Genomic DNA, 11,899 nt, shown 5'->3' with positions numbered 1-11,899 from the left:
CTCAGTGCAGCTGAGCAGATAGGAGGGCTCAGGGACCGCTATCCCAGCTCCGGGCCCACACTGTTCCTGTGGCTTTGGGGATGGGGTTGGCAGGATTTCAAGGCCCAGGTGGTGTTTGGTTTGGCTGGTGCATCCTCTGAGTGCTGGGGTTGGTGGGGGCGGGGGGGACCGTCTCCATTCCCTCCTTAACTCTGCGCTTTATGCCTATCACAAGCCCTGTGCACTGAAGCCAGACAGCCCTGCCCTGGGGCGCTTACAGCTGGAGCGGGGCCTGACACACAGGAAAGCATCAAAGCATCCGTGTATCCGGTTGAACAATTGCAGTAGGTCAAAAACGGTCCACTGCTGACAATTTCTTATGGTTCCATCTGATAAATGGCAGCCATGGTAGGTGCCACTCCGAAGAACATTTGCGTGGGGCTGGGTGGCAGGCGAGGAGACCCTGGAGAGTTAGGAATGGTTGGCGGTGGTAACCATGAGTTCTGTTCTGTGTCTTAACAGCGGCAAGATAAGGGCTGGAGCGTGGCATGATCAGAAAGAGTAACCACCACTTGGTGGAGGAGGGTATGAGGGGCCATTGGGGAGGTAGGGAACAGATTATAAAGCCACTCTAGGCATCCAGCAAGATGAGGAGCAGCCCTAAGCAGGGCACCCGGGCCCGAGGACCAGGGTCTTGGGGGTGGGGTGGGCTGCAACCCTGGCTCCCAGGGCAGAGCAGGTCCCCAGCCAGGCCTCCCACCTCCCTGGCCCAGCTCTCCCCCGATCCTGGCCTTGCAGTCACAGACACACCCCAGGCAGGCAGGTAGAAAATGACCATGTTTAATGATAGTCCTCAGTAAAAAAAAAAAAAAAAAAAAAAAAAAGAAAGAAAGAAAAGGCTTTATACACACTGTACACATTTACATGGCTTTGGAGGGCTTGATGTGGGGTGAGGGCTGGAGAGGATCCAACCCGTGATAGGATTGAGGTATGTTGGGGCCTCCAGGTCCCAGGGTCTCTGGCAGGAAGCACCCCCCTCCCCAGCTGCCTGGCCCTTGTGCCCTGGATCCTGGGGAATAGGTCTCCAGAACCACCAACTGGAAGGCAGCCAGTTCCAAGCACCTACCCAGAGCCGACTTCTCAGGAAAAGACAGAAGGCACAGTGCCCTGAGACCCACATGCCAGCACCCTGTGGGACCCCACAGCCAGGACAGTGAGGGCTCCAACTCCCCCAGCCCTGCTGAGGTGCTACCCTGAAGGATGGCGACAGAGACCCAGGGCAGCTGGGTTTGACCGTGACCTGCACAGGTTGGGTGGAGCTGGCCTGAGGCCACCCTCACCCTTAATGCCGGAGCCTCCCTGCCCAGTCTGAGGCAGTCACTGGCAGTGGCCACGACCCGCGCGGCCCTCCCTGCAGTCCTGATGGCAGTGCCCGCCCCATCCCCACCCCCGAGTAGACACGGCTCCGTGCCACGCCCAGTACCCACAGCCACAAAGATGGCCATGGTCTCCAGCCGATGTCAGTGTCCTGGCAGGGATTAGGGGCCCTGAGGACATCCAAGCTGTGGTTAGCGGAAAGTATTAGCAGGCTCGGTACACCCAAAGAAGTCGGGGCCCACGAGGCGGGGGAAGCCCTCCAGGACCTTCACCTTCACAGGGTCAAACTTCCAGTAGAGGCGGCCGCGCAGGAAGTAGGCATAGCCTGAGGAGACAGGAGGGTCAGGCCGGGCGAGTGGACACAGGGGCAAGTCCCAGTGGGCAGACCTTGGCCACTGCTGAGTTCCTTAAAACCTGTAGACCCCAGGGTGTCCCATCCAAAACCTCCCTTTGGGCAAGCCCTTCTGCCTGCCCCAGGGTCTGGTCTGAGCTACCACCCAGCCTGACAGAGGCCAGAGCCTCGGAGGCCCAACTCCTGCCTCTCAGGAAAGCAAATCCTGCCCCTCTCACCACCTCTCCTGCACCTTGAGTCAGATGGGGGACACTGGCGACCTGGAGACCAGGAGCCCGAGGCCACTACAGGACAACTCTCCCAGCAGGTCCTGATGTGGGGGAGCACAGAAGCAAAGGGAGAGAGTGCTGGACTGTGAGTCCCAGATCTAGTGCTTCAAGATTACAGGAGGCAGGTGGCTCTTGGCTAGAAGCAGGGACTGCCTGGGTGGAGGTCCTGGCTCTGTCCACCTTGGTGGCCCCGGTTAGGTACCTCACCACCTGAATCTCTGTTTGCTCTTCTGGAAACTGGGTTCATAACAGATGCTACATCGGGAAATCGCATGAGACGTGTATAGAGCTCAGCACTGTGCCCAGCCTCGCTGGCCCTCAGCAAGCAGCAGTTATTACTTCACCAGGCATGACCAAGGGACCTCGGCAAGTCCTTGCACCTCTCTGACCCTTGGTCTCATCTGCAGCACAGGGGTCTAGCACTGCCCTGGCACGAGGAGGGGGTGGAGAGGGAGTTCGCCAGGCAGAGGACCCGCAATGAGAGCTGATGCCCAGCCACCACCGGTGGGAGATGCAGCCGCCACCCCGCTTCCCCCAGCCACCCCACCCCCAGCGCACCGTCAGCATCCTGGAAGGCAGCGTCGATCTCAGAGGGCACCCCTCGCCAGTCAGTGGCCCGGCGGGGCACGGGGCTGTCCACACGGTGGGTGCTGGGGTGGAAGCGCCAGTAGTCTCCGCCTTGGAAGAAGTAGATCTTGTTCTTCTCAGGGCCCCAGACCAGGGCGGCGTGGACCAGGGACCCCAGCAGGCCCAGCTCAGAGAGGGGCGCGGGGCCCAGGACTGGCTTCTCACCATCGTATACCCAGTATTGAGCTCCTGTTAGAGAGTGGAGGCTGCAACGAGCTGCCCAACGGCCACATCCAGCCACTGTGGACCCGCCCAGCCACCACCATGGCCATGGACTTTCCCAGCCTCAGTTTCCTTGTCCGTAAAACATGAAGGCTAGCAATGCCTGCTTGGCACCCCCCACCCCGAAGTAAGACATTGGGCAATGCAGGCACTGGGAGGTACACGTGGGGAAGTTTACTCTCAGCAGCAGAGAGGCCACCTTGGCTCCTGCTCCTTCCCTGCACTTGGCTGCCCCGGACAGGCACATGCTGCCCATCCCTGGGCCCAGCCCTGCCGCAGCAGGCCCTAGCTGGGCCTATGTGAAGTCCCTGCCGCCTGCAATGCTCCAGGCTCTCGTCTCTGCCAGACCCAGATCACACCCCTCTCTGCCTTTTCCAAGCTGTGCCCTCATGCAGGTCACTTCACTACCTCTGAGCCCTGTCTAGAGCCTCGTCTCTAGACCAGGGGTAACGATAACACATGCTCCATGGGGTGTGATACCTTCAATTCTACTCCATCCTCGAGAGCCGCTTCCTCTAGGAAGCCTCCCCGCTGTGCCCAGAGGAGTGAGCCATACTCTTCCTTGGCCCCAAGAGTTCAGGGCACCCTCCATCTGTTCATCATGTCTGCCGTCTGTCCCTACCCTTGGCCATGTTATTCCTGAAGTGTGACCTCCAGCCCCAACTCACCTTGGAAGAACCAGATGTGGCCCTGGGCATCCTCGAAGGCTGCATCCACGGAAGTGGGCAGCCCCTGCCAGTGGCGTGAGGCCAGCGCAGGGTAGCCAGGCTGCAGCCGGCCCCCGCGCAGCCGCCATACAAAGCCTGCCTTGAAGAAGAAGAGTTCGCCACGGATGGTGGCGACCGCATCAAAGGAGACCTGGCAGGCATCTGGTGGGGCGTCTGGCTGGGGTAGGAGAGAAGGGTCAGAAAGAGCCTGCACTGGAGCCACAGAGGCCAGCAGTGGGGGTCGGGGCTGGAAGCAGGACCTCACCTCCTGCTTCCCCACTCTCCTGGGCCTCACCTCCAGTGGTGCAATCTCGTTGGTGTCCACCCCGGCCCCGGGGCCCAGGTCTGGGGGCCTAGAGGTGGGGGCTAGCCGAGGCCGGCCGTAGAGGTGCTGGATGCCCCTGCGGTCATCCGGGCTGAGGCTCAGCGGGTATCGGAAGGTGTAGAAAGGGGACATGAGGGCCTTAGCAGCTGTAGTGTGCTGCAGCCCGAGCACATGGCCAAATTCGTGGGCTGCCACCTGCAGGAGGTCTGTGCCTGGAAAAGGGAGATAGCCCAGCAATCCCCGAGCTCCTGCAGCAAGACACTGAGCTGCAGGCCCAGCTCAGGGACCTCGGCAAGTCCCCATTCTCTATGATGTTCAGTAGCCCCATCTGGAAAGTGGGTCCCCAGCCCATACCCTGGTTGTCCCCGATTGTCCAGGTCTCGTCATAGTCGAAGTGGACATCCCCTTCTCGGTGGGTCTTGGGGAAGAAGGCGTGGGCCAGGATGCCCCCAGGTCCATCAAACGGCAGGTTGTCCCCATGCCAGTACCTGCAGGGGGGTAGGGGCAGAGTCAGTGGCAGCAGCCACTGATGGGTTGGGCTCATTCCTAGATGGGTCCCCGGCCACTGGCTCACCTGGTGAAGTCGATCATGATGTCAGCGTGGCCCTCGTGCACCTCGGTAAAGGTGAGTGGCGTCACATCACTCCATACCTGTAGGGCCTCTGCCACCGTCTGCCGCACCTGTTCCCGCACCAGCTGCCATGGGAACCGGAGGATCCTGGGGGAGGAGGAGGGGCCTGGACCTGGCTCATGGGGTAGCGTCAGCCCCTGATGGCTGTTGGGCCAGGAGTTGCCCCTGGATGCTGCTCAGTGGGGGAGCAGGCACGCACATCACAGGCCAGGTGTGCTCTGGGCCTCGGGTGTGGCACATCAGTCCCTCTGCCACATGGGCACATCTTTGTGTGGGTTTGTGTCCTCAGGTACCCATGGGTATCTGCATTGGGTGGAAAGAACACAGGACCAGGAGCCCCGAGGCCCACCTTCTAGACCTGACTATACCGCTCACTGTGGGGAGACCTTGGGCCCCAGACCTGCCCCCTCCTGTTTCCCAGCTCCCCACCCAGGACATTTCCGGAGCCCCCAGCAGTCTCGGCTCCAATGCCTTGGGACACCACACCAGTATTCACACCTTCTCTCCCAAGATGAGCCCCGCTGCATCACCCCAAGGGGCCTCAGGTCACCTGAGCTGTTACCTGTCCTGCCACTGCTGCTCCCTACCTGCTCGGATCCCAAGTTGCAGCGATAGATATGAACCCTGTGTGGATAACACCTAGCTCGCTGAGAGGAGGGGCCATGTCTGCCTCATTCACCACAGAATCCCAGGACCTGGCCCTTAGTGCATCCCCACAGAGGCTGCCTGGCTGACTGAAGGCTGTGTCCCCACATGTCTACGGTGTGACCAGGCATGTGCTGAGACTCCTCTGCTGAGGGAGGGCATGGGTACAGGGGGTACCATCTGTGTGGGAATCTAAGTGTGGGTTTGGGGTGTTGACCCAGGGGGCTTGGGGGCCAGTGGATACACTAGCCTGTTACCATGGGGATCCGGCACAAGTGTGTCTTAAGAAGCAGCATGAGGGCGGTAGGTGGAGGGCGAGAGCCTGCTCGCAGCCCCTGGCCCTACCTGTAGGTGAGGTCCGTCTTCTCCCAGCGCCCGCCTGACAGCACGAACCGCTTTTGTCGGTTGTGGGCGCTCGGCCCGTCCGGCGGGTCAGGCACACCGCAGCGGGGAGGTCTGGGGCCGGTGGCAGGCTGAGGGGCCTCCTGGGCGGTCAGGGCAGGTGCCGGGCTGCTGGGAGGAGCTTCACGCCAGGGCTGCGGCCCCCTCCTCACTGGGTGGCGGCGGTGGGCATCCTGTGCAGGAGAGAGGATGCAGGGGCCTGCTCAGGCCTTGGGTCCTGGTGGCCCATGGTCAGAGGTATGGACGGTCAGCGCACCCTCACTTGACCCCAGCCAGACGTGTCAATGGCCAAGCTGAAGCCGTCACGCAGCAGGGCCCTTTGGCGCAGGCTGACTGGCGTCCAGGTGCTGATTCCAAGGCCTCCTACCGCCTCCTGCCCCCTTGTGGAGGGCCTGGGCTGCCAGGCACCTACTCCCGCCATTTGGGCTGGTGAGGACTGGGTTGGGGTGCAGCCCTGACTGTACTCTTCACACACACCCAGGAAGGGAGCCCACAAAGCTTCCAAGGAAAAGCCAGGGAATCTCCCCCTCCACCCCCACAGCAGATACCTTTCCACCTCCCTTTCTTCCTGGGCTCCCCCGGCCCCCACTCTGCCCTCTCCAGTTACATGAGCTGGTTCCTGCCCAGGACAGCCACTGCGGCCACTCCCCAGCATGGAGGGGCTGCAGTCCTGTCTCAATTTGCTCACCTGACAAATGGGGACGATACTTCCCCAGAGCGTGGATCTGAGGATGAACCAGGCAGTGCACGCAAAGTGCGAAGGGCACCAGAAACTGGGGTCTGATTGCTGGCGGCAGTCTTGCTCACGCCCTGCCAGGGCTGGGTACACAGCGGGGCTAGATGTGCTCTGTTTGCCCCCTCCACAGAGGTATGGGGGGCAGACAGTTACCAGACACCCAGCCCCACTGTGCCAGAGACCCTGGACCACAAACAGTGATCCTGACCTGGAGCTCCCACCCTCCGAGAGTCCCAGGATGGAGGTCGCAGTTCTCATGCATGGAAAAAACAGAAGCTCAGAGAAGTGGAGAGACCCAGCGGGGTCACCCAGCAAGGGCATGGCCAGGCCAGGTGAGGACTCTGGCTTCCCAGGCAGGGGGCGAAGGCCCGGCTTGGGACACAGTAAAGCTGGGGGAGAGGCACAGAGCAGTGCCGTCTGCTGAGAGACTCAACGCCTGTCTAGTCTGGGCCTGTCTGGTCAGGGCTGCTGTGGCCTTCCCACAGCCGTATTTGGGGCGGGAGCCGGGCCAGCCGGGCCCCACCCTCGGCCTCAGTCTCTGGCAGCTCTCCCGGGCCCTGGGTGCCCCAGAGCTCTGATGAGCATCCCAACCCCTCCAACTCCCAATTCCAGAGCCACCAAGAACTCAACCCCCTGGAGCCACTCAACCCCCAAGGACTCCCCATGATGAAGGGGTCTTCTAGACACCTGGAGCTTCTGGGGTGTGAGGCCCTGGGCCAGTTTTCCCATTTCAGAGTTGCTTCTTGAATGGCTGATCACCTGACAGAGCCCAGCCATACTGAGTGTGCCAGTACTAAGTACTGATAGCTGTTGCAGCTCACCCATATCTAGGCTAGGATGCTGCAAACTGCTCCACAGACACGCTGTCAGCCCCTGGTGGGACCTCCCACCATCTCTGCAGTCATCATCCCCATTTCTCAGGTGAGGACCCGGAGCCCAGAGAAGTTAAACAACTTGCGGGGGACACAGCTGGCAGGTGACTGGCTGTCTGCACTCACAGCCCACCCCCTACTTGCTACTCTGCTCTGCTCTTCAGGCTGGGGTCACCCTACCCCTGGAGGAGGGACCCAGGCTAGCCTCACCTTGGTGACAGAAGAGAAGGAAGGGGAAATGATTAAGCACCTGCCACTTCCGAGGCACTCTGGAGGGAGGTTCACTGAACCTCCCCGCCCCATGCCTGGCATAAGTTGGGGAGGATACGCACGCCAGGTCTCACATCAAGGATGTGGACCCCAGACTTATGTGATAAGCCATGATGGCCTGCACCTTCCCCTCCCAGGAAGGTCTAGCCCGTAGACCTCCAGGATAAATAGATTCCTTCCCCACAACCCTGGCCAGGGTCTGAGGACCCTCCCCAGGATGGCCAGGGCTGCGTCGTTCCTGGGAGCCCCAAACAGCCCAGAGCCCAGCCTGCCAGCTGTTTATGCCCACGAGCAGAAATTGCTCCTCTTCTCTGCCCCCCCCAGTGAGGCCTGAGCAGCCAGCCACAGAGGGAGGGTGGGTGTGCCTTCCTTTCCTGCCCCCACGAGGCACCAAGTTCTCATGGATCCCCCACGAGGACCCCTGGATCATGGGACTGTCAGTGCAGCAGAAAGAGCCACAGGCTGAGATTCAGAAGGCCCAGTTCTGTGCTGTGGAGACCCTGGATGGAGTGACCCTGGGCAAGTCACTGTCCTCTCTTAGCCTCAACTTTCCTATCTGTCAAATGGGAATGGTGCCATGGCAAAGGGCTAAATGACCTCCATCTGTAATGCCTGCTGCAGCGTCTGGCGCAGAGAAGAGCCTCTTCCTGGTCTGGCTTCTTGCCCCGTGGGCCCTCCCCTCCCACACCTGGGAATCTGCTCCACCCAATTCCCTATAGCTCCCTTGAAGTTTCCAGACTTTATCGTAACAAAGGAGTTGCAGCTAGAAGGGAGCTCTCAGGCCCAGAGAGGAAGAGTGACTCGTGCTGGGTCCACCCACAAGCCAGGGGCCTCTTGCTCCCCGCCCACATCACATTCATTGGTATTGGAGAGTGAATGAGCAGGAGGCACTAGGATCAAGGCCCCTGGGCAGTGGGGTCTTTTTTTTGGAGCCCACCATTTAAGGGCTTTTGGCCTCAGTTTCCCATTGCTGGGATGGGACACATGCTCCCTGCCCTGCCGACCTCTGGCACTCTGTCTTCCCAAGTCCTTGCCGGCCTGGGGCCAGGGGCCCTCCCTAGCTGCAAGGCCTGGCACGCAGCAACCTGATTCCTCAGATGGGTGTGCCAGTCCCCCCAGGGCGGCTGGGAGGCAGTGAGGTGGGGGGTGGGCATAGACCACACCTGGCCTCATCTACAGCCCTGAGGGATTGGGGAGCAGGTATCACCCCATTTCCCAGGGGAAAAAACAGAGCCCAGAGAGGTCAAGGTCTTGGCTCAGGGTCACACAGCAAGTCAGCCAAGAGCTGGGCCTAGACCTGGGGTTCATGCCTCCCCACCCATAGCTCCCCATCCCCCCAGCTCTGGCCTGTCTCCAAAACCCACATTCCTGAGAAATGCGCCTCTTTGGAGAAGGTCCGCCTCCTCCTCAGCCAGCGGCCTCCCTCAGCCTGCCCTGGGGAGGGTGCCCACCTCCTTCACCCCACCCTTCTCTGGCGGGCACCAAACCACAGCCTCAAACATACTCGAGGAATTTCTTGGGGAACTCAGCCTCCTGGCTGAGCTAGAGGCTTGGGGTCAGCCCCTGGGTCAACCTCCAATTAGGAAAATGGGAGGTACCTAGCAGAGGGGAGGTGAGGGAAGACCCCAGACTGGAAAGTGCTGGGTAAGGCAGGCCGGGTATGCCCCTCTCTGGGCCTGTTTGCTGTTGGTCCAGCGGGACAGTTACTCATAGCTACTCTCTCTACTGTGGGCTGGAGGTGACTCTGAGGGGAGGGCATTTGGTTAGACTGTGAGGAAGGCAGGGAGCATCACCACGCCATCCTATGCCCCTCTGAGGCTCAGAGAGATCAAGCAAACTGCCCAAGTCACACCGCTAGTGGGCAGGCAGGTCCGTCTCCCCCCACCTCCCCCACTGGCTCCAGAAGGGAAGGCAGCGTCCACCCCACTGGGCGGCGGGCTTTCATCAACCCTGAAGGCTGTGAACTGGGATGGATAAATATTTACAGAGCTTTTCTGGCCCTGCCAACAGCAGTCCAGGGATAAACACATCGGAGGCGACCCCAAATGCTCCCTGAATATCTGCAGTGTGACAGACAACGGCCCAGCTCAGACCCAGACCCGACCGACCCCGCACAAGCAGCAAAGTAGCAGCTGCAGGTGACAATGTCTCCAGTGTGCCTGGCTGAGCCCTCTCCTGGCCTCACCTCATATACTCTTCAGCCCAGCAGTGGGCACTGTTGCCTCCCATCCACCCAGACAAGACTGGGGTCCGGGGTGCTGAGGCTCCAGAGGGCTCACCTAGGGTCATGTGGTTCAAACCCAGGTCTCTCCCATACCCGAACCCCATGGATTCAACAGCTACCCAGGGTGATTTCTGACTCTGCCCCAAGGTCTAGGGGACCAGGAGGGGCTGGGAAAGAGGCAGGGTCCCTGGAGTAAGGTGCCCACCACCCCTTCTGTCCTCTCCTGCTCCTATAGCCAGGGCAGGGGAGGGCAGAGCTGGCATGGCTGGACAGAGGGGCCCAGCCTGGCCAGACCTCCCTCCTCACTGGACTCTACCTGCCACCCTCCTAATGCTCCCATCCCTGCCTGGGCTGGCTGGATGCTCAGCTGAGAGTCTGAGTGGACTGGGCACCCAGTGGGCTCTGGGCCTGCAGTTGCCCAGGCTGTGATCCCAGGCCCACCTGGCTGCCCCTGGGACTGGTCCCCCCAAGCGCCAGCCAGAGGGGAGGGTGCAGCTTTCCCAGGCACACACAGGCTGTCACACATGCCAGGACCTCCTTCCTCTCCTGATCACACCTTCCTCTCCCTTCCCTGTCTGACCCTACCCCCTGCTCTCTGAGGGTCTCAACTCCCTGCTCTCGGCCCCTTCTTTCTCACTCAACTCATATAACACACACTAGCTCTCACACTCATGCTGCCTTCTGGCTCCACGCTCCCCAATATCACCACACTCAGGTGCCAGGCGGTGGCGCCTCCTCCAGGCTCAGACCCCATTTCCCCGGCACCGGCTGCCCTCCCCAGCGCTTCCTTAAATCTCCAGCCTGGAGGTGTGCTCACGGAGGCCACACATCTGGAGGCTGACGCCAGCCTGAGACCTGATGGGCTTTGTCCCTGCAGTGAATACGGGGCCCTGTAGCCACTCCCGCTGTACCTCCCCCAATACACACCCCAGTATCTCGGCCGGGGCGCCGAGGAGCAGGTCCCAGAGCTGGGAGTGGGGCACGGAGTCCCGCTCATCAGCCTGAGCGATCCCGGCGCAGGCTCCACTTGCACACCTCCAGGGACGGGAAGCTCACTATCTATCACGCCCCACAGGGACCCAGACAGTTTTTTGGGTAACGGACCGCGCCGGGCCACCCCGGGCATCCCCGTGGGACCAGCTCGGCCACCGGGCCCAGCCCGCGTGCCCGGCGCCCCTCGGCGGGGGGCGGCCAGCCGGCGGCGGGCACTCACCGGCGACCGCGGGGCCCGGGCCAGCAGTGGCGGCGGCGGGAGCAGCAGCAGCAGCAGCAGCAGCAGCGGGAGCAGGAGGGCGCGCGGGGCCGCGCCGCGGAGCCGGGCGGCCCAAGCCATCCGCCCCGGGGCTGCTGGGCCTGCTGGGCCTGCTGGGCCGCCGCCCCTTATAGCCTCCGCCCCGCCCCCGCCCGCCCGGCCCCGCCCCGCCCCCGCGTCTTTTGTTCTGCACTCGCCCCGTGTTGGCGGCCACGGTGGGGGAGGTGGGCGGGGAGGGCTGGCCAGGCGGGGGCCGGCCCGCGGACCCAGTCCTTCCCGGGAGGGCCGGCTCTGCGGTCTCAGGGGCCTGGTGCTGGGGGACCCTGGCCAGCCGGTGCTGCTCCGGGCCTCAGTTTCCACGATGCGGTGGAGAGTCTGAGAGGAGCCGCGTTTCACTCCTCCCCCTCCTTACCACCTTACCAGGCCACCTTTGGAAGGCACATCCCTAGCTGGTCTCCCTGGGGGCCTGACCTCTGACCTCCTGTTAGCCTGTGACAGGTGGTGGTACCCACGGGCAAGTTCTGCCCCTCCTCAGAGCCTCAGCTGATCCATCTGGAAGATGGCACTATAGCCCCTGTGAAGAAAGGGATATTAAAATATGCCCCAGAGGAAACTGAGGCATATGGAGGCGGCTGGCCAGGACCCTAGCTTGGCGCAGAACCATAGACAATTATAGATGGGGAAACTGAAGCCGTAAGAGGGAGGGACGAGATCAGGCTTTTCCAAACCAGCAGGCAGGCAGAGGGGTCAGAAGGCTCTCTAGCTGGTCAGCTGGAGGGAGGGTAAGGTCAGAAAGCCATGGGGGGCAGTGTCTGAGTGGTGCACTGGGGGCCCAGGCTGCCCCCTGGTCAAGGACTAACAGGCTCCTCTGGGCCCCTCCGGCCCAGCCTCCTGAGACCGAGGATAAGTAGGTAAGAATCAGAGGAGGGGGTGATGACCGCATGCGGGAAGGGATCCTCCAAGCTCATATACTCCCTGTGATGACCAGGGACCTCACCACCTTGCCAGG

At 61.7% G+C, this 11,899-nt stretch overlaps 1 protein-coding gene across 4 annotated transcripts; it reads right to left on the bottom strand.

Annotated features, from left to right (window-relative positions):
• Positions 1–798: 798 nt before the first annotated feature.
• MMP11 (matrix metallopeptidase 11) lies at positions 799–10,979 on the bottom strand. 4 transcript variants are annotated; one of them, XM_059039290.2, is made up of 8 exons: positions 10,852–10,979; positions 5,480–5,709; positions 4,433–4,576; positions 4,213–4,346; positions 3,829–4,070; positions 3,495–3,711; positions 2,536–2,793; positions 799–1,681 (listed from the first exon to the last, which is right to left on the bottom strand). In XM_059039290.2, the coding sequence occupies exons 1-8, from the start codon at positions 10,969–10,971 to the stop codon at positions 1,548–1,550; spliced, it is 1,479 nt and encodes a 492-aa protein (XP_058895273.1). In that variant the 5' UTR covers positions 10,972–10,979; the 3' UTR covers positions 799–1,547. The 4 variants fall into 4 exon arrangements, with proteins under 4 accessions (XP_058895273.1, XP_066871831.1, XP_058895272.1 ...); XM_067015730.1 differs by having other exon boundaries at positions 1,454–1,681; positions 2,536–2,655; positions 2,770–2,793; positions 3,495–4,070; positions 10,852–10,971; XM_059039289.2 differs by having other exon boundaries at positions 1,454–1,681; positions 3,495–4,070; positions 10,852–10,971.
• Positions 10,980–11,899: the final 920 nt, after the last annotated feature.

Source organism: Kogia breviceps, chromosome 15 (assembly GCF_026419965.1).
Source record: "Kogia breviceps isolate mKogBre1 chromosome 15, mKogBre1 haplotype 1, whole genome shotgun sequence".
Classification (NCBI taxonomy): Eukaryota; Metazoa; Chordata; class Mammalia; order Artiodactyla; family Physeteridae; genus Kogia; species Kogia breviceps.
The sequence above is the reverse complement of the archived record's forward strand: the minus strand, read 5'-3'. Positions and strand labels throughout refer to the sequence as shown.

Coding starts and splice junctions, on each gene's coding strand:
- MMP11 (XM_059039289.2), bottom strand. CDS start 10,971: ATGGCTTGGGCCGCCCGGCTCCGCGGCGCGGCCCCGCGCGCCCTCCTG. Junction 5,710..10,851: donor CCCGGGCCCCGCGGTCGCCG/GTGAGTGCCCGC, acceptor TCTCCTGCACAG/GATGCCCACCGCCGCCACCC. Junction 1,682..2,535: donor TGCCTTCCAGGATGCTGACG/GTGCGCTGGGGG, acceptor CTGTCTCCTCAG/GCTATGCCTACTTCCTGCGC.